Source organism: Salmo salar, chromosome ssa08, assembly GCF_905237065.1.
Source record: "Salmo salar chromosome ssa08, Ssal_v3.1, whole genome shotgun sequence".
Lineage (NCBI taxonomy): Eukaryota > Metazoa > Chordata > Actinopteri > Salmoniformes > Salmonidae > Salmo > Salmo salar.
In genome coordinates, this window is record NC_059449.1 from 21743353 (window position 1) to 21765455 (window position 22103).

Below are 22103 nucleotides of genomic sequence, written 5' to 3' on the forward strand. Positions count from 1 at the left end.
GTCACCATGTCATTGATCTCTCGCTTTGCTGTGCGTGCATCTTGCTAGCTGTCACTGAAATGGCAGGGAGACTGAAGCTCATTGGCTAAACTCAAATTACTATGTGGCTAATGCATGTGTGGAGAATGTTCGAGAAAATGGCCCAGCACAGCTTCCAGAAAAACAGTCACTTTCAAACTAGGGATTTCGTGGCTAATTGAGGGTAGACAGTAATTCCGATCATAGATTATGCATGTATGAACTACAGATTGACACATCCAGCCCAAAGCGGGAGGTTTAAAAAAAGACTTAGTAGTCGCCAAAGGTCAGAAGCATGTCTTTAAGGAATGATATATTCACCGACTACATGGGGAGCAAAATATTTAATGTACATAAAAGACAATTACGGCAATTCAGGTTCAATTCATTCGGTTAACAAAGTATTATGTACAGGAAGAAAATGCATGGTTACAGTATGGTTAGTGACTGGGGTAGAAAGCTAGCTTGGTGAACAGAAAATATGAGACATGCTGCATTCATGACATGTCAGAACTAAGAAACTCAGAAATGTACAACTTGGAACTCGTTGTAGGAAGATGATACCCAAGTTTCCCACTTGGAAAGTATCAACATCAACCAATAGGAAACTCTATGCAAATAACTTCATTTTAACTCTGAGGTTCCCAGTTTCCGACTTGCAGTGGTGGAAAAAGTACTCAAAAGTCATACTGTAGCAAAAGTAAAAATACCTTAATAGAAAATGACTCAAGTAAAACTGAAAGACACCCAGTAAAATACTACTTAAGTAAAAGTCTAAAAGTATTTCGTTTTAAATATACTTAAGTATTAAAAGTAAATGGAATTGCTAAAATGGAATTAAGTATCAAAAGTAAAAGTATTAATCATTTAAAATTCCTTATATTTTGCAAACCAGACAGCAACATTTTTAGTGATTTTTTAAAATATTTACTGACAGCCAGGGGCACACTACAACACTCTGCCATTAATTTACAAACAAAGCATTTGTGTTTAGTGAGTCTGTCAGATCAGAGGCAGTAAGGATGACCAGGGATGTTCTCTTGATAAGTGCATGAATTGGACCATTTTCCTGTCAAAATGTAACAAGTACTTTTGGGTGTCAGGGAAAATGTTTGGAGTTCTTTTCTTTAAGAATGTAGTGAAGTAAAAGTAAAACTTGTAAAAAACATAAATAGTAAAGTACAGATAAACCAAAAAACTACTTAAGTAGTACTTTAAAGTATTTTTCCTTAAGTACTTTACACCACTGCAGACTTGTCATGAAAGCAGTATTATTCTAATGTTTGGTAGGTTGGTATGGTCATTATGACAGACAATCTATCATTTAAGGCATACATTCTTATTCAACACATGGTTAGATTTCCAACAACTCATATTTTCAATGTCCTTATTAATAAACAATTGATCAAAAAAATTTTTTCTCAATGTCAAATAAAATAATAACAAACCAACCTATCCTAAGATGAATGCACTAAAAGTAAGTCGCTTTGGATAAAAGCATATGCTAAAGAACAAAAACGTAACATTTTTTTTCTCTTCAGTTCAGGAGATCTGGCCTGTGTTTGCGCTGGTGCAACTTCAGATGGTCCAGTCGTTTGAAGCGGAGTCCACACACAGCGCAGCAGTAAGGTCTCTCCCCAGTGTGGATGCGCAGGTGCACTTTCAAAATGTCTGCTCGTGTGAAGCTCTTGTCACACATAGTGCAGCGGTGGGGTTTCTCCTGTGTGTGAATGCGCTGATGCAGCTTGAGGTTCCAGAGCCGGCTGAATTTGTTCCCACAGATAGAGCAGCAGTAGGGCTTGTCTGTCGTCTGGCTGCACTTGTGCCTCTTCAGGTCGGAGAAGGAGGTGAAGCCCTTGCCGCAGTGGCTGCAGAGGTGGAGTCCCTCTGCCTGGTGGACCCGCTGGTGGACCTTGAGGTTGCAGGCCTGGGTGAAGGTCTTACCGCACTGGGTGCAGGAGTATGGAGGCCCAGATCCTGACTCTCTAACAATTTTGTGTGTCTGCTTGTGGGCCTTGAGGGAACCAAAGTCTGGGAAGGTCATGGTACATTGATTGCAGGCATGACGCCTCCCCGCTCCTCCTGTTACCTGCTCTTGTGAACGATCTCGTAGGTTTAGAGAGTGTCCAAAGTCGTCAGCGGCATCATACAGGCTCTCTGTGTTGTTGTTGTGGGCTGAGCTTCCAGAGTGGATGGAGGTTAGTCCCCTGTGGCCAGCTCTGCTACCTGACTCTGGGACACCGTGTTCTGGGTACAAGACACTGGAGTCCTGTAGGTACCCCTCCTCGTTAATCAACAGGCAGTTCCGGTCTCCCACCTCCGGGTGGGGGGATGGCGTTGGCGACCCCACCTGCTCCCTCTGGCTCTGATGGGGGCGAGGCATGTTGGAGCGATGGTGATGGTCTCCCCCCTCAGACCCCCCCAGGTTCACCTGGTAGTGACCCGCAGCTCCGTAGCTCAGCGCCCCCAGACGAGACGGAGAACCAGGAAGCCTATCCAGCCCTTCCATGTCTAGAAGATGGTCGCTACCACCATCACCGCTGTAACCAGACTTCTCAAAGGCGCCCCCAAGGTCCTCCATGCTGTAACGAGGGCGGTAGAGAGGGTCGGTGGGGTCCTCTGGCTCTCCCTCGGGGCCCAGTGGTTCAGGCCCCTGGTCTAGACCGGACCCCCAGTCATCCTGGCACCGCTGTAGATCCGGCTGAATAAAACTCTTACTGGGCCCCGAGACGTCTGAACCATCGGCCTCTGAAGAACACAGGGGACATGAGGCATCAGAAGCATTAATATTTAAGACATTAGCAATAGTAGAAATGGTAGTAGAGTAACTGTAATGTTAAATGTCTACTTACAGTTTCAAGTTGACTTTCCATGTATAATAATGAATACATTTGAAATGACACAGCATACTATAAAAGTTACTCTTGTTATCATTCTCATCATCATAAAAGGTAGGCAATTGTCTGTGTTATGTTTGTTGTAAACTCCTGACTCACCGTCCAGGCAGAACTCCCATCTCTCCTGTAGCTCAGTGTTGTGGAGAGCCTCCTCTTTCAGCAGGCTGTCCAGCTTCTGACCTGCGACCTCTGTGGACTGGAAGAGCAAATTATTCTGACTAAATGATGGATAAACTGACCGTGACTGAATAGAGCTGACATGATGGTTTTCTATTCAGAATTCTCTTCTGGGACCCCCAGACATCTCACAACTTTGTCGTAGCCCTGAACTAGCATACCTGATTCAAGTAGTGAAGGGCTTGATGATTCGTTGACAAGTTGAATCAGGTGTTTTAATTCTGTAACAGTTCAAATATGAGGAGAGGTTTGAAAAAGGCTGCCCAATTCTTCCTCACAATTCTAATATGTTCTTGAAAATATATTTCTGAGCATTTTGTAACACTGCACCCTCCACTCTTCCAAGGTGTTTAGTCCCCTAGATACAAGAGGTTCTCCTAGGGGTGGTGGCCTCAGCCTCCATGAGTTTACTCAGTCCCCTACCTACCTCAGAGATTCTCCTAGGGGTGGTGGCCTCAGCCTCCATGAGTTTACTCAGTCCTCTACCTACCTCAGAGATTCTCCTAGGGGTGGTGGCCTCAGCCTCCATGAGTTTACTCAGTCCTCTACCTACCTCAGAGATTCTCCTAGGGGTGGTGGCCTCAGCCTCCATGAGTTTACTCAGTCCTCTACCTACCTCAGAGGTTCTCCTTGGGCTGGTGGCCTCAGCCTCCATGAGTTTACTCAGTCCTCTACCTACCTCAGAGGTTCTCCTAGGGCTGGTGGCCTCAGCCTCCATGAGTTTACTCAGTCCTCTACCTACCTCAGAGGTTCTCCTTGGGCTGGTGGCCTCAGCCTCCATGTGTTTAGTCAGTCCTCTACCTACCTCAGAGGTTCTCCTGGTGGCCTCAGCCTCCTCCAGATCATTGAAGGCTGTCTCCCCGGCCACGCCCCCACAGCTGCTCCACTCCTCCCCTGGTACCTTCTCCTGCTTCAGGCCACGCCCCCTCTCCACACCTGGCCACAGGTAAACAAAGAGAACATTTCATTTGGAGTAAAAGGAAAGTAACATTGTGGATAATGGAGTCTCCTCACATCAGATGAAGGAAAGGAAACATCTTATTAAGATGCCACCACCACCCATGACTTTGACTATTTTCTTAAACCAATACTGTCTGATCAGTGATCACCAAAGTATGAAAGGTACACAATACAGCAGCCCATCTTCAGAGTGATTCCTCCATATGGCCATTTCCATGTAAAAGTATCCATACATCAAAACACAATAATGTTGAAGTAAAGACCCCTGTCAAGTAATAAACACATATTTCGTTTTGGAGAAATGATTTGCCTTCTGTAAGTTTAAGAAACTTTGCCTTGTAATTCCGTAACCAAAAACCCACATATGTTTAAGATGTTTTCTCATTTCTGTCCCTCATGAGGGAGGATAATGAAAGTTCACAGAAGTTACAAGTAATGGTATACCGACCAATTAGTTAGTGTTTTTACTGATATCAATTTGTTTATGAATTATTAAGTGATTAAAACACGTTATTCTGTTACCAAATCAGTATCAGAATTACTGATACTCCAACTGAATTGGCTACATTGGGAAATCATAGTCTGTCCTCCCTTCTACTGGCATACTGTTATGTTCAGCTCATAGGATCTCATGCTACTGTCCTCTCTTCCACTGACATACTGTTATGTTCAGCTCATAACGGTTTTCTTTCTTTCTGTCGTCTGGTGGTCAAAGCAAGAGTGTGTAAACAGTCTGGACAACCGCTCCCTCTCAGTCGCTGCATCTTCTCTCTCCAGTTTCTGTTACCTCTCCCGGCTCTTACTGACACCTACCCATGAGCCCCCTCTCTTTCGATTTACCTACTGTAACCAACATTCTCACCCACTGAACACCGACCGACACCGGACGTCCATGGATTTTGAAAAGCAGTTGAAATATGATCAGTCCGTCCTGGCCTTGATTTTAACGTCCACAGACGTCGTTTTGGGGTTGGTCCGGCCATGATTTCAACATCTACAGCCTTGATTTGGCCCAAACATAGACGTCCATGATTGGTGGCTATTATTCTAATGACCAAATCTACAACCAATCATAGACATTTATGTTTCACAAGTTTGGACAGTACAGTATAGAGCATAGATCAGTACAGTACATTTCACTACAGTAGAGCAGACTAGAGTAGTATAATGTACTATACTGTACAACAACAAAAAGTAACAATAGCTAGCTAACAACCTCCTTTTCCACATGGAAAAGACGGAGAGAGACTTGCTAGCTACGTCAGCTAGCTAGCTGGGATTTTCTACAAGGAATCTGCCTCCTGAAAAAGCTTCTCCCAAGTGGATGTGACACCTACTCCCGTTGCCTGCTGCACTGCTGCTTGGATTCCACCTGGCGATCCAGCGCACATGCACTGTTGAGGCGAGTGACTCTGAACTTACAATAGCTAGCCCCAAGTTGTTATATTTATCACCTGTGCTTTGTGCTATTTGCCTCATGACTCCTGCGTGCTTTGTTGACTATGAACTTGCTTGTTTACCCAACCGTGGGACAGTCTGTTTGTTCCCACACTCGGAACTCTGACTCTCTATTGGTTACACGGACTCTTGGCCTCCCATCCTATTCTAACTTACTGTACTAAATTTACTGTACTATTCTAACCACCTCTCGCCAGCTTTGTATTCATGTTACCTGATGAAACTGCTGTACAATATGATCTTGTTGCCATCTAATGCACATTCAAATGTTATGAAATCAACACTGAAGAGCTCTCCCTGTCCTCTACCGTGCCCTGATTGTATTATTGCTGATTATATCTGGAAATGTGCATGTACAGTACATCCTGACCCATCTACTGTTGCTAGCCCCAATTCTGATATCTGCTTCATTGATTTCTGCTCTCGTAAAAGCCTGGGTTTTCTGCACGTTAACACTAGAAGCTTATTACCTAAAATTGATCAATTGAAAGTGTGGGTTCACAGCTCCAATCCAGATGTGTTGGTCATTACTGAGACGTGGTTAAGAAAGAATGTTTTGAACACTGATGTTAACCTTTGTGGTTATAACCTTTTTCAGCAAGACAGATCTTCCAAAGGTGGGGGAGTGGCAATCTTTACCAAGGATCACCTTCAGTGCTCAGTTGTCTCCAAGTCTGTCCCCAAACAATTTGATTTGCTGATTTTAAGCATTAAACATTCAAATAACACTTTGTTGACTGTTGCTGGGTGTTATCGTCCTCCATCAGCACCGGCCTGTACCCTAAATGCCCTAAGCTCTCTCCTTGCCCCTTACACTAAGTCTGAATTTGTCCTGCTAGGTGTCCTAAACTGGGACATGCTTAAACCACCTGACCAAGTCCTAAAGCAATGTGACTCCCTAAATATTTCTCTGATTATTACCAATCCCACAAGGTATGACTCCAAACACCCAGATAAAATACTCTCCTTGATGTTATCCTTACAAATAATCCTGATAGGTATCAGTCTGTTTTTTTTCTGTAATGACCTTAGTGATCACTGTTTTACAGCCTGTGTTCGTAATGGCTGCTCAGTGAAACGACCTGTCCTGACTTGTCATAGACGCTTGCTAAAAAACTTTAATGAGCAAGCCTTCCTTCATGATCTGGCCTCTGTAATTTGGGGTAGAATCAGCTTGATCACCTCTGTCGAAGACATTTGGACCTTCTTTTTTGATCTTTTCCAGTGGTACCGTTAACAAATACGTGCCCATAAAGAATATGAGAATTAAAAACAGGTTCAGCCCCTGGTCCGACCGTGATCTGGCAGAGTTACTCCACCTCAAGAATTCCATTTGGTAAATCGCTCAGCACACTCAGGCTGACTGGCTCTCGTTCAGGCACATTAGAAATAAGTGCACTCGGGCTATCAGGAAGGCCAAAGTTAGTTACTTTAAGGAGCAGTTCTCTCTCTGTGGGTCTAACCCCAATAAATTCTGCCAAATTAAAGACCTGGAGAATAAACCCCCCTCCTCACAGCTGCCCATGTCCCTTAATGTTGATGATGTGGTTGTTACTGACAAGAAGCACATGGCTGAGCTCTTTAATCACCACTTCATTAAGTCAGGATTCCTATTTGACTCTGCCATGCCTCCTTGCCCATCCAACATTTCCTCATCTCCCACCCCTTCTAATGTGACTATCCCTGATGCTCCTCCCTCTTTTTCCCCTGCCCCTCTACAAAGTTTCTCCCTGCAGGCTGACCACGGTGCTAAAGGATCTCCTTAAACTTGACCCCAGAAAAACTGAATCTGGTTCAGATGGTTTAGACCCTTTCTTCTTTAAGGTAGATGCCCCTATCATCGCCAAGAACATCTCTGACCTTTTTAACCTCACTCTCCTCTCTGGGTAGGTTCCCATTGCTTGGATGGCAGCCACAGTGTGTACTTTGGGAAAAACTTGTCAATAATCAACTGACTGGCTTCCTTGATGTCTATAGTATTCTATATGCTCAGGTTATGGATGTGTCACTGCAACCTTAAAGGTTGTAAATGATGTCACCAGTGCCCTTGATTCTAAGCAATGTTGTGCTGCTATTTTTATTGACTTGGCCAAAGGTTTTAATACGGTAGACCATTCCATTCCTTTGGGCTGGCTATGGAGTATTGGTGTCTCGGAGGGGTCTTTGTCCTGGTGCGCTAACTACCTCTCTCAAAAAGTGCAGTGTATAAAGTCAGAGCATCTGCGGTCTCAGCCACTGCCTGTCACCAAGGGAGTACCCCAAGGCCCCACACTCTTCTCAATATACATCAACAACATAGCTCAAGCAGTAGGAAGCTCTCTCATCCATTTATATGCAGATGATAGTCTTATACTCAGCTGGCCCCTCCCTGGATTTTGTGTTAAATGCTCTACAACAAAGCTTTCTTAGTGTCCAACAAGCTTTCTCTACCCTTAACCTTGTTCTGAACACCTCCAAAACAAAGGCCATGTGGTTTGGCAAGAAGAATGCCCCTCTTCCCACAGGTGTTATTACTACCTCTGAGGGTTTAGAGCTTGAGGTAGTCACCTCATACAAGTACTTGTGAATATGGCTAGACAGTACACTGTCCTTCTCTCAGCACATATCAAACCTGCAGGCAAAGGTTAAATCTAGACTTGGATTCCTCTATCATAACCGCTCCTCTTTCATCACAGCTACCAAACTAACCCTGATTCAGATGACCACCCTAACCATGGCAGATTACGGAGACATAATTTATAGATCGGCAGGTAAGGGTTCTCTCGGGTGGCTAGATGTTCTTTACAATTCGGCCATCAGATTTGCCACCAATGCTCCTTATAGGACACATCACTGCACTCTATACTCCTCTGTAAACTGGTCATCTCTGTATACCTGTCGCAAGACCCACTGGTTGATGCTTATTTATAAAACCCTCTTAGGCCTCACTCCCCCCTGTCTGAGATACCTACTGCAGCCCTCATCCTCCACATACAACACCCGTTCTGCCAGTAACACTCTGTTAAAGGTCCCCAAAGCACACACATCCATGGGTCGCTCCTCTTTTCAGTTCGCTGCAGCTAACGACTGGAACGAGCTGCAAAAAAACACTGAAACTGACCGTTTTATCTCAATATGTTCATTCAAAGACTCAATCATGGACACTCTTACTGACAGTTGTGGCTGCTTCACGTGATGTATTATTGTCTCTACCTTCTTGCATTTTGTGCTGTTGTCTGTGCCCAATAACGTTTGTACCATGTTTTGTGCTGCTACCATGTTGTTATCATGTGTTGCAACCATGCTGTTTTCATGTGTTGCTGCCATGCTATGTTGTTGTCTTAGGTCTCTCTATGTAGTGTTATGGTGTCTCTCTTGTCGTGACATTTGTTTTGTCCTATATTTTTATTTTTAATCCCAGCCACTGTCCCCGCATAAGACCTTTTTCCTTCTGGTAGGCCATCACACGAAACCCCACTAATCTACAGAAGGAAACGCACGAGGTGGCTAAATACAGACCTCCCTCCATCTTATGCCAGCTTGCTACCTATGATCTGGCTAGCTGTCTGAATCCCACGGGACACTTATGATCACTCAGCTAAGCATGCTTCTCCTTAATGTCAATATGCCTTGTCCATTGCTGTTCTGGTTAGTGTTTATTGGCTTATTTCACTGTAGAGCCTCTAGCCCTGCTCATTATACCTTATCCAACCTTTCAGTTCCACCACCTACCCATGCTATGACATCTTCTGGTTTCAATTATGTTTCTAGAGACAATATCTCTCTCATCATCACTCAATGCCTAGGTTTACCTCCACTGTATTCACATCCTACCATACCTTTGTCTGTACATTATACCTTGAAGCTATTTTATCGTCCCCAGAAACCTGCTCCTTTTACTCTCTATTCTGGACGTCATAGACGACCAATTCTCATAGCTTTTAGCCGTACCCTTATCCTGCTCCTCCTCTGTTCCTCTGGTGATGTAGAGGTGAATCCAGGCCCTGCAGTGCCTAGCTCCACTCCTATTCCCCAGGCGCTCTCTTTTGATGACTTCTGTAACCGTAATAGCCTTGGTTTCAAGCATGTTAATATTAGAAGCCTTCTCCCTAAGTTTGTTTTATTCACTGCTTTAGCACACTCTGCCAACCCGGATGTCCTAGCCATGTCTGAATCCTGGCTTAGGAAGTCCACCAAAAACTCTGAAATCTTCATCCCAAACTACAACATTTTCCGCCAAGATAGAATGGCCAAAGGGGGCGGTGTTGCAATCTACTGCAGAGATAGCCTGCAGAGTTCTTTCCTACTATCGAGGTCTATACCCAAACAATTTGAACTTCTACTTTTAAAAATCCATCTCTCTAAAAACAAGTCTCTCACCGTTGCCGCCTGCTATAGACCACCCTCTTCCCCCAGCTGTGCTCTGGACACTATATGTGAACTGATTGCCCCCCATCTATCTTCAGAGCTTGTGCTGCTAGGTGACCTAAACTGGAACATGCTTAACACCCCAGCCATCCTACAATCTAAGCTTGATGCTTTCAATCTCACACAAATTATCAATGAACCTACCAGGTACCACCCCAAAGCCGTAAACACGGGCACCCTCATAGATACAACTATGATTATTATTATTATTTGACCATGCTGGTCATTTATGAACATTTGAACATCTAGGCCATGTGCTGTTATAATCTTCACCCGGCACAGCCAGAAGAGGACTGGCCACCCCTCATAGCCTGGTTCCTCTCTAGGTTTCTTCCTAGGTTTTGGCATTTCTAGGGAGTTTTTCCTAGCCACCGTGCTTCTACACCTGCATTGCTTGCTGTTTGGGGTTTTAGGCTGGGTTTCTGTACAGCACTTTGAGATATCAGCTAATGTAAGAAGGGCTATATAAATCAATTTGATTTGATTTGATATCATCCTAACCAACTTGCCCTCTAAATACACCTCTGCTGTTTTCAACCAAGATCTCAGCGATCACTGCCTCATTGCCTACATCCGTAATGGGTCAGCGGTCAAACGACCTCCACTCACTGTCAAACGCTCCCTGAAACATTTCAGCGAGCAAGCCTTTCTAATCGACCTGGCCCAGGTATCCTGGAAGGATATTGACCTCTTCCCGTCAGTAGAGGATGCCTGGCTATTTTTAAAAAATGCCTTCCTCACCATCTTAAATAAGCACGCCCCATTCAAGAAATTTAGAACCAGGAACAGATATAGCCCTTGGTTCTCTCCAGACCTGACTGCCCTTAACCAACACAAAAACATCCTGTGGCATTCTGCATTAGCATCGAACAGCCCCCATGATATGCAACTTTTCAGGGAAGTTAGAAACCAATATACACAGGCAGTTAGAAAAGCCAAGGCTAGCTTTTTCAAGCAGAAATTTGCTTCCTGTAACACAAACTCTAAAAAGTTCTGGGACACTGTTAAGTCCATGGAGAATAAGAACACCTCCTCCCAGCTGCCCACTGCACTGAGGATAGGAAACTGTCACCTCCGATAAATCCACTATAATTGAGAATTTCAATAAGCATTTATCTACGGCTGGCCATGCTTTCCACCTCGCTACCCCTACCGCGGTCAATAGCACTGCACCCCCCACAGCTTCTCGCCCAAGCATTCCCCATTTCTCCTTCTCCCAAATCCAGTCAGCTGATGTTCTGAAAGAGCTGCAAAATCTGGACCCCTACAAATCAGCCGGGCAAGACATTATGGACCCTTTCTTTCTAAAATGATCTGCCGAAATTGTTGCAACCCCTATTACTAGCCTGTTCAACCTCTCTTTCGTGTCATCTGAGATTCCAAAAGATTGGAAAGCAGCTGCTGTCATCCCCCTCTTCAAAGGAGGGGACACTCTTGACCCAAACTGCTACAGACCTATATCTATCCTACCCTGCCTTTCTAAGGTCTTCGAAAGTCAAGTCAACAAACAAATTACCGACCATTTCGAATCCCACCGCACCTTCTCCGCTATGCAATCTTGTTTCAGAGCTGGTCATGGGTGCACCTCAGCCACGCTCAAGGTCCTAAACAATATCGTAACCGCCATCGATAAGAAACAATACTGTGCTGCTGTATTCATTGACCTGGCCAAGGCTTTCGACTCTGTCAATCACCACATCGGCAGACTCAATAGCCTCGGTTTCTCAAATGATTGCCTCGCCTGGTTCACCAACTACTTCTCTGATAGAGTTCAACGTGTCAAATCGGAGGGCCTGTTGTCCGGACCTCTGGCAGTCTCTATGGGGGTGCCACAGGGTTCAATTCTTGGGCCAACTCTTTTCTCTGTATACATCAATGGTGTCACACTTGCTGCTGGTGAGTGTCTGATCCACCTCTATTCAGACGACACTATTCTGTATACTTCTGGCCCTTCTTTGGACACTGTTAACAACCCTCCAGACAAGCTTTAATGCCATACAACTCTCCTTCCGTAGCCTCCAACTGCTTTTAAATACAAGTAAAACTAAATGCATGCTCTTCAACCGATTGCTGCCCGCACCTGCCCGCCCGTCCAGCATCACTACTCTGGACGGTTCTTACTTAGAATATGTGGACAACTACAAATACCTAGGTGTCTGGTTAGACACTAAGCTCTCCTTCCAGACTCACATCAACCATCTCCAATCTAAAGTTAAATCTAGAATTGGCTTCCTATTTTGCAACAAAGCATCCTTCACTCATGCTTCTAAACATACCCTCGTAAAACTGACCATCCTACCGATCCTCGACTTCGGCGATGTCATTTACAAAATAGCCTCCAATACCCTACTCAATAATCTGGATGCCGTCTATCACAATGCCATCCGTTTTGTCACCAAAGCCCCATATACTACCCACCACTGCGACCTGTACGCTCTCGTTGACTGGCCCTGGCTTCATACTCGTCGCCAAACCCACTGGCTCCAAGTCATCTACAAGACCCTGCTGGGTAAAGTCCCCCCTTATCTCAGCTCACTGGTCACCATAGCAGCACCCACCTGTAGCACGCGCTCCAGCAGATATATCTCTCTGGTCACCCCCAAAGCCAATTCCTCCTTTGGCCGTCTCTCCTTCCAGTTCTCCGCTGCCAATGACTGGAACGAACTACAAAAATCTCTGAAACTGGAAACACTTATCTCCCTCACTAGCTTTAAGCACCAGCTGTCAGAGCAGCTCACAGATCACTGCACCTGTACATAGCCCATCTATTATTTAGCCCAAACAACTACCTCTTCCCCTACTGTATGTATTTATTTATTTATTTATTTGCTACTTTGCACCCCATTATTTATATTTATACTTTGCACTTTCTTTCACTACAAATCTACCATTCCAGTGTTTAACTTGCCATATTGTATTTACTTTGCCACCATGGCCTTTACCTCCCTTATCTCACCTCATTTGCTCAAATTGTATATGGACTTATTTTTCTACTGTATTATTGACTCCATGTGTAACTCTGCGTTGTTGTATGTGTCGAACTGCTTTGCTTTATCTTGGCCAGGTCGCAATTGTAAATGAGAACTTGTTCTCAACTTGCCTACCTGGATAAATAAAGGTGAAATAAATAAATAAAAAATAAATAGTAAATACGATTTTTTTTCTTAACTGACTTGCCTAGTTAAATAAAAAATATGATACATTACTGTACTGAACTCTCTCTGTACTGTACTCTACTGTGCTGTAATGATGTCAAAACCTGTGAAACATAGACGTCTATGATTGGTTCAGATTTGTGCCATTCCGGACCAATCAAATTTGGTTTTGTTTGGGGGCGGAGCTCATTAGAATAATATACTACCTTTCAAAAGTTTGGGGTCACTTTGAAAAGTCCTTGTTTTTTAAAGAAAATATAGTTTTTGGTCCATTAAAATAACATCAAATTGATCAGAAATACAGTATGGACATTGGTAATGTTGTAAATGACTACTGTAGCTGGAAACGGCAGATTTTTTATGGAATACAGGCGTACAGAGTCCCATTATCAGCAACCATCACTCTTGTGTTCCAATGTCACGTTGTATTACCTAATCCAAGTTTATCATTTTAAAAGGCTAATTGATCATTAGAAAACCTTTTTGCAATTCTGTTAGCAGAGCTGAAAAATGTTGTTCCAGTTAAAGAAGCAATAAAACTGGCCTTCTTTGGACTAGTTGAGTATCTGGAGCATCAGCATTTGTGGGTTCGATTAGAGTCTCAAAATGGCCAGAAACAAATAACATTCTTCTGAAACTCATCAGTCTATTCTTGTTCTGAGAAATGAAGGCTCACAAGTCCTCAACTGGCAGCTTCATTAAATAGTACCAGCAAAACACCAGTCTCAACATCAACAGTGAAGAGGCGACTCCGGGATGCTGGCATTCTAGGCAGAGTTGCAAAGAAAAAGCCATATCTCAGACTGGCCAATAAAAATAAAAATATTAAAATGAGCAAAAGAACACAGACACTGGACAGAGGAATTCTGCCTAGAACGCCAGCATCCCAGTCACCTCTTCACTGTCGACGTTGAGACTGGTGTTTTGCGGGTACCATTTAATGAAGCTACCAGTTGAGGACTTGTGAGGCATCCGTTTCTCAAACTAGACACTCTAATGTACTTGTCCTCTTGCTCAGTTGTGCATCAGGGCCTTCCACTCCTCTTTCTATTCTGGTTAGAGACAGTTTGCGCTGTTCTGTGAAGGGAGTAGTACACAGCGTTGTACGAGATCTTAAGTTTCTTGGCCATTTCTCTCGCATGGAATAGCCTTCATTTCTCAGAACAAGAATAGACTGATGAGTTTCAGAAGAAAGTGCTTTGTTTCTGGCCATTTTGAGCCTGTAATTGGACCCACAAATGCTGACGCTCCAGATACTTAACTAGTCTAAAGAAGGCTAGTTTTATTGCTTCTTTAAATCAGGACAACAGTTTTCAGCTCTGATAACATAATTGCAAAAGGGGTTTCTAATGATCAATTAGCCTTTTAAAATGATAAAGTTGGATTTGCTAACACAACGTGCCATTGGAACACAGGAGTGATGGTTGCTGATTATGGGCCTCTGTACGCCTATGTAGATATTCCATTAAAAATCTGCCGTTTCCAGCTACAATAGTCATTTACAACATTAACGATGTCTACACTGTATTTTTGATCAATTTGATAATGGACTAAAAACTTGCTTTTCTTTCAAAAACAAGGACATTTCTAAATGACCCCAAACTTTTGAAAGGTAGTGTACATGCAATGGATGATATTGCATATTTCTACCTTTGTGTACCTATTCAGGATACATCACCATGAAGAGAATGACATTCATATCCATAATTATGCATTTCTGTGTAGTACACATCAGCGACCGATTATGTATTTCCATTTCCGTAAATCTGTTATCGGGTGTAAATCCATTTAAACTTACTGTAGTTCAATAACCAATATATTACTGTATACAGTGCCTTCAGAAAGTATTCACACCCCTTGACTTTTTCCACATTTTGTTGTGTTGCAGCCTACATTTAAAATGGATTAAAACTAGATTTTTTTTGTCAATAACCCATCATGTCAAAATGAAATTGTTTTTCTAAATGTTTACAAATTAATACAAAATGAAAAGCTGAAATGTCTTGAGTCAATAAGCATTCAACCCCTTTGTTATGGCAAGCCTAAATAAGTTCTGGAGTAAAAATGTGCTTAACAAGTCACATAATAAGATGCATGGACTCACTGTGTGTGCAATAACAGTGTTAACAGTCTTTTTTTAATGACTACCTCCTCTCTGTACCCAACACATAAAATAATCTGTTTGGTCCCTCAGTCGAACAGTGAATTTCAAACAGATTCAACCACAAAGACCAGGGAGGTTTTCCAATGCCTCGCAAAGAAAAGCACCTATTGATAGATGGGGAAAATAAACAAAGCAGACATTGAATATCCCTTTCAGCATGGTGAAGTAATTAATTAAACTTTGGATGGTGTAACAATACACCTGTAGTGGAATTTTACTGTCTCTTTCTGCTTACAGTCTCTCACACTTATCATACATGTTTTACCTGCTGCATACTTAGAAATGCGCCCGCCATAGACAGACAGGGTATTTGAGGTTTGCTCTTATAAGAATATTTTGAAGATAAATACACATCGCAGGGGATGAGAGGACGAGAGGACTAGACTTAATTGTCAATAGGGAATTGTCAACGGAAATAGTTGGTTTTCAGTTCAACAGCTGTTTAGAATCTGTTGAATGTCAGTCCTGAACTCAGAGCTACGTGTGCCATGTTTTCATTGGTCTGTACATTGAGTGGAACAGGATACTTGTTATTTGGCCATTGGCCCAGTTGTACTGCAAGGACTTCTGATTGGTCAACCCCAGGCTAGGGTGGGGGGTTATAAGTGGCATCCTGTTTCTTTGTTCTGTGGAGAAAAGCTGAGGACAGGGGAGACTGAACATCTACCTCCCAGCATAACATCTATGATTTGTCCTTCTCAAATAAATCAATTTTTCTCCCCCGATTTGCTTTGGAGTTGGAGTTAGTGTTACTGAAGAATAACATCAACTGCTAACACTCTCACAAGGTCAGCTCAGCGGGAGTGGAATTATTGTCTGAATACCCAGACTCTGTGGTTGCCAGGTGTTTTCTTCCTGAGCAGCCGGTCTCTGGGAGAAAACACTTTGCTGAGAAACAATGTACTTGGCTATCTTTGTGTAACAAGTAGTGATAGTATAAATATGCTGAGGGGGAAATACCTCATCAGAGCTTCTGACTAACTTCCACACAAAGTGCTGTTTATCTGTAATCTCTCCGCTGGCGTGAATAAACATAAATTAATTTAAGCTTGACTTTGGGGTCCTTAGTGGTAATTTCCACAACACACCCAAAGATACAGGCATCCTTCCTAACTCAGTTGCCTGAGAGGAAGGAAACCGCTCAGGGAATTCACCATGAGGCCAATGGTGACTTTAAAACAGTTACAGAGTTTAATGGCTGTGATAAGAGAAAACTGAGGATGGACCAAGAACATTGGAGTTACTCCACAATACTAACCTCATTGACACAGTGAAAAGGAAGCAAACCTGTACAGAATAAAAAATATTCCACAACATGCATCCTGTTTGCAACAAGGCACTGTACAGAACAAAAATATTCCAAAACATGCATCCTGTTTGCAACAAGGCACTAAAGTAATACTTCCAAAAAAATGGCAAAGCAATTCACTTTTTGTCCTGAATACAAAGGGTTATGTTTTGGGCAAATCCAACACATTACTGAGTACCACTCTCCATATTTTCAAGGATAGTGGCATCATGCTATAGGTATACTTGTAATTGTTCAGGACTGGGGAGTTTTTCAGGATGAAAACTAAACGGAGCCAAGCACAGGCATAATCCTAGAGGAAAACGTGGTTCAGTCTGGTTTCCACCAGACAATGGAAGATGAATTCACTTTTTATTAGGACAATAACCTAAAACACAAGGCCAAATCAACAATGGAGTTGTTTACCAAGACAGTGAATGTCCCAGTTTTTACTTAAATATACTTGAAAATCTATGGCAACACCTGAAAATTGTTGTCTAGCAATGATCAACAACCAATTTGACAGAGCTTGAAGAACTTTTAAAAATAATAACGGGCAAATGTTGCACAATCCAGGTGTGGAAAGCTCTTAGAAACATACCCACAAAGACTCACAGCTGTAATCGCTGCTAAAGGTGCTTCTACAAAGCATTGACTCAAGGGTGACTACGTATGTAAATGGGATATTTCTGTATTTGTAACCATATTTTTAAAACATGTTTTCACTTTGTCATGATGGAGTATTGTGTGTAGATGGGTGAGAAAAATATTTTCTGAAAGCACTTTATACTGTCTTCAGATTTCTCTCTCTCTCTTCACCTGTCTGTGAGGTTCCAGAGCTTCTCTCCTCGGCTTCTTCGTCAGCTCTCCCACAGTCCGCACACTTCCCCGTACGGCCTACCTCTCTGTCCCTATCCCTGCGTCTGTTCTCCGACCACTGCAGCCGCTTCTTCAGTGACTCGACCTGCTCCCGGCTCCGGGACACCTCCTTGAGGAAGCTATCCTCCACCAGCCTGGTGATCTCGTACATGGCAGCCTTGAATACCGTCTCCATGACTCCGGAGAGCTGAGACTGGAAGGTTACGATGGCTTCAGACATCATGGAAAACGGTCTATGAGTAGCTAGCTACAGTTAACAGTTGGTAACGTTTAGCTACTTTTGTTCAGGTGAGTCAGTGTTACGATCCAGTCTAGCAAAAGGCTAGGAATCTATCTAGCTTACGTTAGCAGGCTAGCAAAGCTAGTTACTGTTGGAAGTTGTCTCTCTCCATGACGGTCCTAATAACATGTTTTATCATTTCGAGATTTAAGTTGTAGCATTTACTGTATATGAAGCTATTCGAATGGATATAAATGCCAGAGGTATTGAGAGAACAAGGTTATGGTAGTTAGCTAACTAGCTACAGAGTCAACACAAAAAGCATCCACAAAACAACAGCACTTCCGGAAACAAACCTACGAATCGGGTAGTGGGACAATCTACATTGGAACGCTCCTTACTGGAGAGAGAAGACAACATTTATTTTAAGAAAAACTTTGTTTGTTCTTACGTTTACTGTAAATAATGTTCAAAATATAATATTGCTATTATTATAAAATTCGGATATTCGGATGATTAGTAGGCTATTTATCGTGGAAATTATTTACAGGAAATCGACACGGAAGCGATTCATCCCGCCCACCAGACCGTATATTATCTGGAAAAAAACGACCAACCCCCATGCTCAGCAAGTGATTTCAGCCTTTTGGTAATAACGATTTGCATCAATAATATGGTGCAAAATATCCCATTATTGACTAGCAACACGGCTAGTAGTAGCATGTTAGCTATCTAGCTATTTTCTTTAGCAAGCTGGATACGACCCCAGACAACTGTTACATTGTGAACCTTGCAATTTGACCGTCTTGTTGAACCTTTGTTGCACTCTTTTACGCTGGACTGTCTTCGCCACTTGGTTGTTAGCGAGCTGGGAGGATCTGTCACTCTTGTTGGACAGAGAAACAGATACGCGATGTGTCAGTGATGGACATGGCATATTTCTACCCACTTATTCTGAATAATAGGGCTCTCTGAAGAGATTCACTTTAGGATCACACACACCTGACTTGCTCCCACATGCACAGATGCTTGGTGCAGATCCCACTGTGAATTGATCTGTGAAAAAGACACACACGAGCAGTATGTCGGAGAACCTCGTCCTCACCTTCCAGACCCAGCTCTCGGGAGTCATGGAGACGGTCCTAAAGTCAGCCATATATGAGATCACCAGGCTGGTGGAGGACGGCTTCCTGGAGGAGGTGTCCCGGAGCCGTGAGCAGGTCGAGTCGCTGAAGAAGAGGCTACAGCGGTCGGAGAACAGAGGAAGGGAGAGGGACAGAGAGGGAGGCCAGAGGGGGAAGTGTGCAGACTGTGGGAGAGCTGATGAGGAAGGTGGAAGCTCTGGAAACTCACAGACAGGTGAGGAGAGACACATCTAAAGACAATATGGAGGAATCACTCTGAAGTGTGACTGATGTAATCTGTACCTTTCATACTTTGGTGACGAGGCAGTATTGGTTTAAGAAAGGAGTTAGTGGTATCTCAATAAGAGGCCTCCTTTCCTTCATCTGCACTGATGCAAAAAAGACTTCACAGCATCCACAATGTTGCTTTCGCCTTTCCTTTTACGTAAATAAAATGTTCTCTTTGTTTACCTGTGGCAAGGTGTGGAGAGGGGGCATTGTCTGAAGCAGGAGAAGGTACCAGGGGAGGAGTGGAGCAGCTGTGGGGGCGTGGCCGGGGAAACAGCCTTCCATGATCTGGAGGCAGAGGCCACCAGCCTTAGGAGAATCTCTGAGGTATCTTGGGGACTAAACACTTGTGAAGGGTGGAGGGTGCAGTGTTACAGGACATTCAGGTAGAAATATATTTCAGAAAACATATTAGAACAGATAGTCTGTCATGAATAATAGGGCAGCCTTTGTCCAACCTCTCCTCATATTTGAACTGTTCCAGAACTTAAACACTTGATTCAAATTGTCAACGAATCATCAAGCCCTTCACTACTTGAATCAAGTATGCTAGTTCAGGGCTACGACAAAGTTGTGAGATGTCTGGGGGTCCCAGAAGAGAATTCTGAATAGAGAACCATCATGTCAGCTCTATTCAGTCACTGTCAGTTTATCCATCATTTAGTCAGAATCAACTCATTCATTTCGTCTGGCAGTCCACAGAGGTCGCAGGTCAGAAGCTGGACAGCCTGCTGAAAGAGGAGCCTCTCCACAACACTGAGCTACGGGAGAGATGGGGCATCTGCCTGGATGGTGAGTTGTTTACAACAAACATAACATAGACAATTGCCTACCTTTAGGTTTAAGAGAATGATAAGAAGAGTAACTTATAATATGCTTTGTCATTCCAAATGTATTCATTATTACACATGTAAAGTCAACTTGAAGCTGTAAGTACAGATTTAACATTACAGTTACTCTACTACCGTTTCTACTAGTTCTAATGTCTTAAATATTAATGCTTCTAATGCCTCATGTCCCCTGTGTTTTCAGGGGCCGATGGTTCAGACGTCTCGGGGCCCAGTAAGAGTTTCAGTGAGCAGGAGCTGCAGCAGTGCCAGGCTGACTGGGGATCCGGTCTAGACCAGGGGCCTGAACCACCAGGCCCAGAGGAAAACCCAGCGGACCCCAGCCAACCTCTCTTCCAACCCCGTTACAGCATGGAGGAACTGAGGGGTGGCTTTGAGAAGTCTGGTTACGGCGTTGCTGGTGGTGGAAGAGGCCATCGTCTAGACGTGGAAGGGCTGGATAGGCTTCCTGGTTCTCCGTCTCATCTGGGGGGGCTGAGCTACGGAGCTGTGGGTCACTACCAGGTGGACCTGGGGGGGTCTGAAGGGGGAGACCATCACCATCGCTCCCACATGCCTGGCCCCCATCGGAGCCGGAGGGAGCAAGTGGGGTCGCCAACGCCATCCCCCCACCCAGAGGTGGGTGTCCGGAACTGCCTGTTGATCAACGAGGAGGGGTACCTGCAGGACTCTAGTGTCTTGTACCCTGAACACGGTGTCCCAGAGTCAGGTAGCAGAGCCGGCCACAGGGGGCTAACCTCCATCCACTCTGGAAGCTCAGCCCACAACAACAACACAGAGAGCCTGTATTGTGCCCCTGACAGCTTTGGACACTCTCTAAACCTCAGAGATTGTTCACAAGGGCAGGTAACAGAAGGAGGAGTAATGGGAGGAGGGGCGAAGCGTCACGCCTGCAATCAATGCACCATGACATTCTCAGACTCTGGCTCCCTTGAGGCCCACAAGCAGACACACAAAATGGGTAGAGTCTCAGAGTCAGGATCTGGGCCTCCGTACTCCTGCACCCAGTGTGGTAAGACCTTCACCCAGGCCTGCAACCTCAAGGTCCACCAGCGGGTCCACCAGGCAGAGGGACTCCACCTCTGCAGCCACTGCTCCAAGGGCTTCACCTCCTTCTCTGACCTGAAGAGGCACAAGTGCAGCCAGATGACAGACAAGCCCTACTGCTGCTCCATCTGTGGGAACAAATTCAGTCGACTCTGGAACCTCAAGCTGCACCGGCGCATTCACACGCAGGAGAAACCCCACTGCTGCACTATGTGTGACAAGAGCTTTGCTCGGGCGGACAATTTGAAGGTGCACCAGCGCACCCACACTGGGGAGAGACCGTACTGCTGCGCTGTGTGTGGACTCAGCTTCAAACAACTGAACCATCTGAAGTGGCACCAGCGCAAACACAGGCTGGATCTCCTGGCCTGAGCAGTGTTCTAGAAAACAATTTTTTGAGAAATTGTTTATTAATAAGGACATTGAAAATATGAACTGTTGGAAATCTAACCATGCGTTGAATAAGAATTAACGTCTTACATTATGGACCGTCTATAAATTGTCTGTCATAATGATCATGCGTAACCTATGAAACATTTGAATGATGGGGCATTCATGTGCTCGTGGGAAGTCGTAAGTCTGACATGATTGTGTTCAAGTGCATTTGAATTCAGACCAATTCTTTAAACAATAAGATTTTTGCTAGCTTGTTTGCTAGCTAACGTTGCTCATAATAAAGTTATCTAGTTTGCTTAACATTGACAGTATGGTAAAACTAGCTACATTATCCAAATTGATATGTTTGTAATTGTCAAAATTGGATTTGTTGTCATGTTTTGGTTGAAAAGGTATAAGTGGTTTCCCACTTGATATTACAACTTAGAGGGTTGTTCAAGTGAAACTTTCCAGTCCAGCCCAGATTTTTACATACAAATAAAACACATTTTAAATCAACTAGACATGAACACAGTACACCTATATTTAAACTTGTTTTTAGGCTTCTAACTTTCCTAATAAATAGAGTTGAAAACAAATTACGACAAATAACCAGAATATGTTTTAAATACAATTATTCAAGTCAAATTCCCTGTGCTCAAGAATGCCAAGGTAACCTGTCTAAATGACTATCATCCTGTAGTACTCACATCTGTAGCTAAAAATGCTTTGAAAGCCTGTTCATGGCTCACATCAACACCATCATCCCAGACAACCTGTACCCACTCCAATTTGCAT

The 22103-nt window shown here is 43.8% G+C and overlaps 2 protein-coding genes across 2 annotated transcripts; one reads left to right on the plus strand and one right to left on the minus strand.

Annotated features, from left to right (window-relative positions):
- Nucleotides 1–347: 347 nt before the first annotated feature.
- Nucleotides 348–17982, minus strand: LOC106591649 (zinc finger protein 180). The gene is made up of 4 exons (XM_045722984.1): nucleotides 17344–17982; nucleotides 3898–4028; nucleotides 3015–3111; nucleotides 348–2766 (listed from the first exon to the last, which is right to left on the minus strand). Exons 1-4 carry the CDS (start codon nucleotides 17624–17626, stop codon nucleotides 1556–1558), a joined length of 1722 nt encoding a protein of 573 aa, XP_045578940.1. The 5' UTR covers nucleotides 17627–17982; the 3' UTR covers nucleotides 348–1555.
- Nucleotides 17983–18085: 103 nt separating this feature from the next.
- On the plus strand, nucleotides 18086–21824 carry LOC106610547 (zinc finger protein 768-like). The gene is made up of 4 exons (XM_014209934.2): nucleotides 18086–18982; nucleotides 19229–19362; nucleotides 19731–19827; nucleotides 20068–21824. The coding sequence occupies exons 1-4, from the start codon at nucleotides 18706–18708 to the stop codon at nucleotides 21300–21302; spliced, it is 1743 nt and encodes a 580-aa protein (XP_014065409.1). The 5' UTR covers nucleotides 18086–18705; the 3' UTR covers nucleotides 21303–21824.
- The last annotated feature ends 279 nt before the right edge of the window (nucleotides 21825–22103 follow it).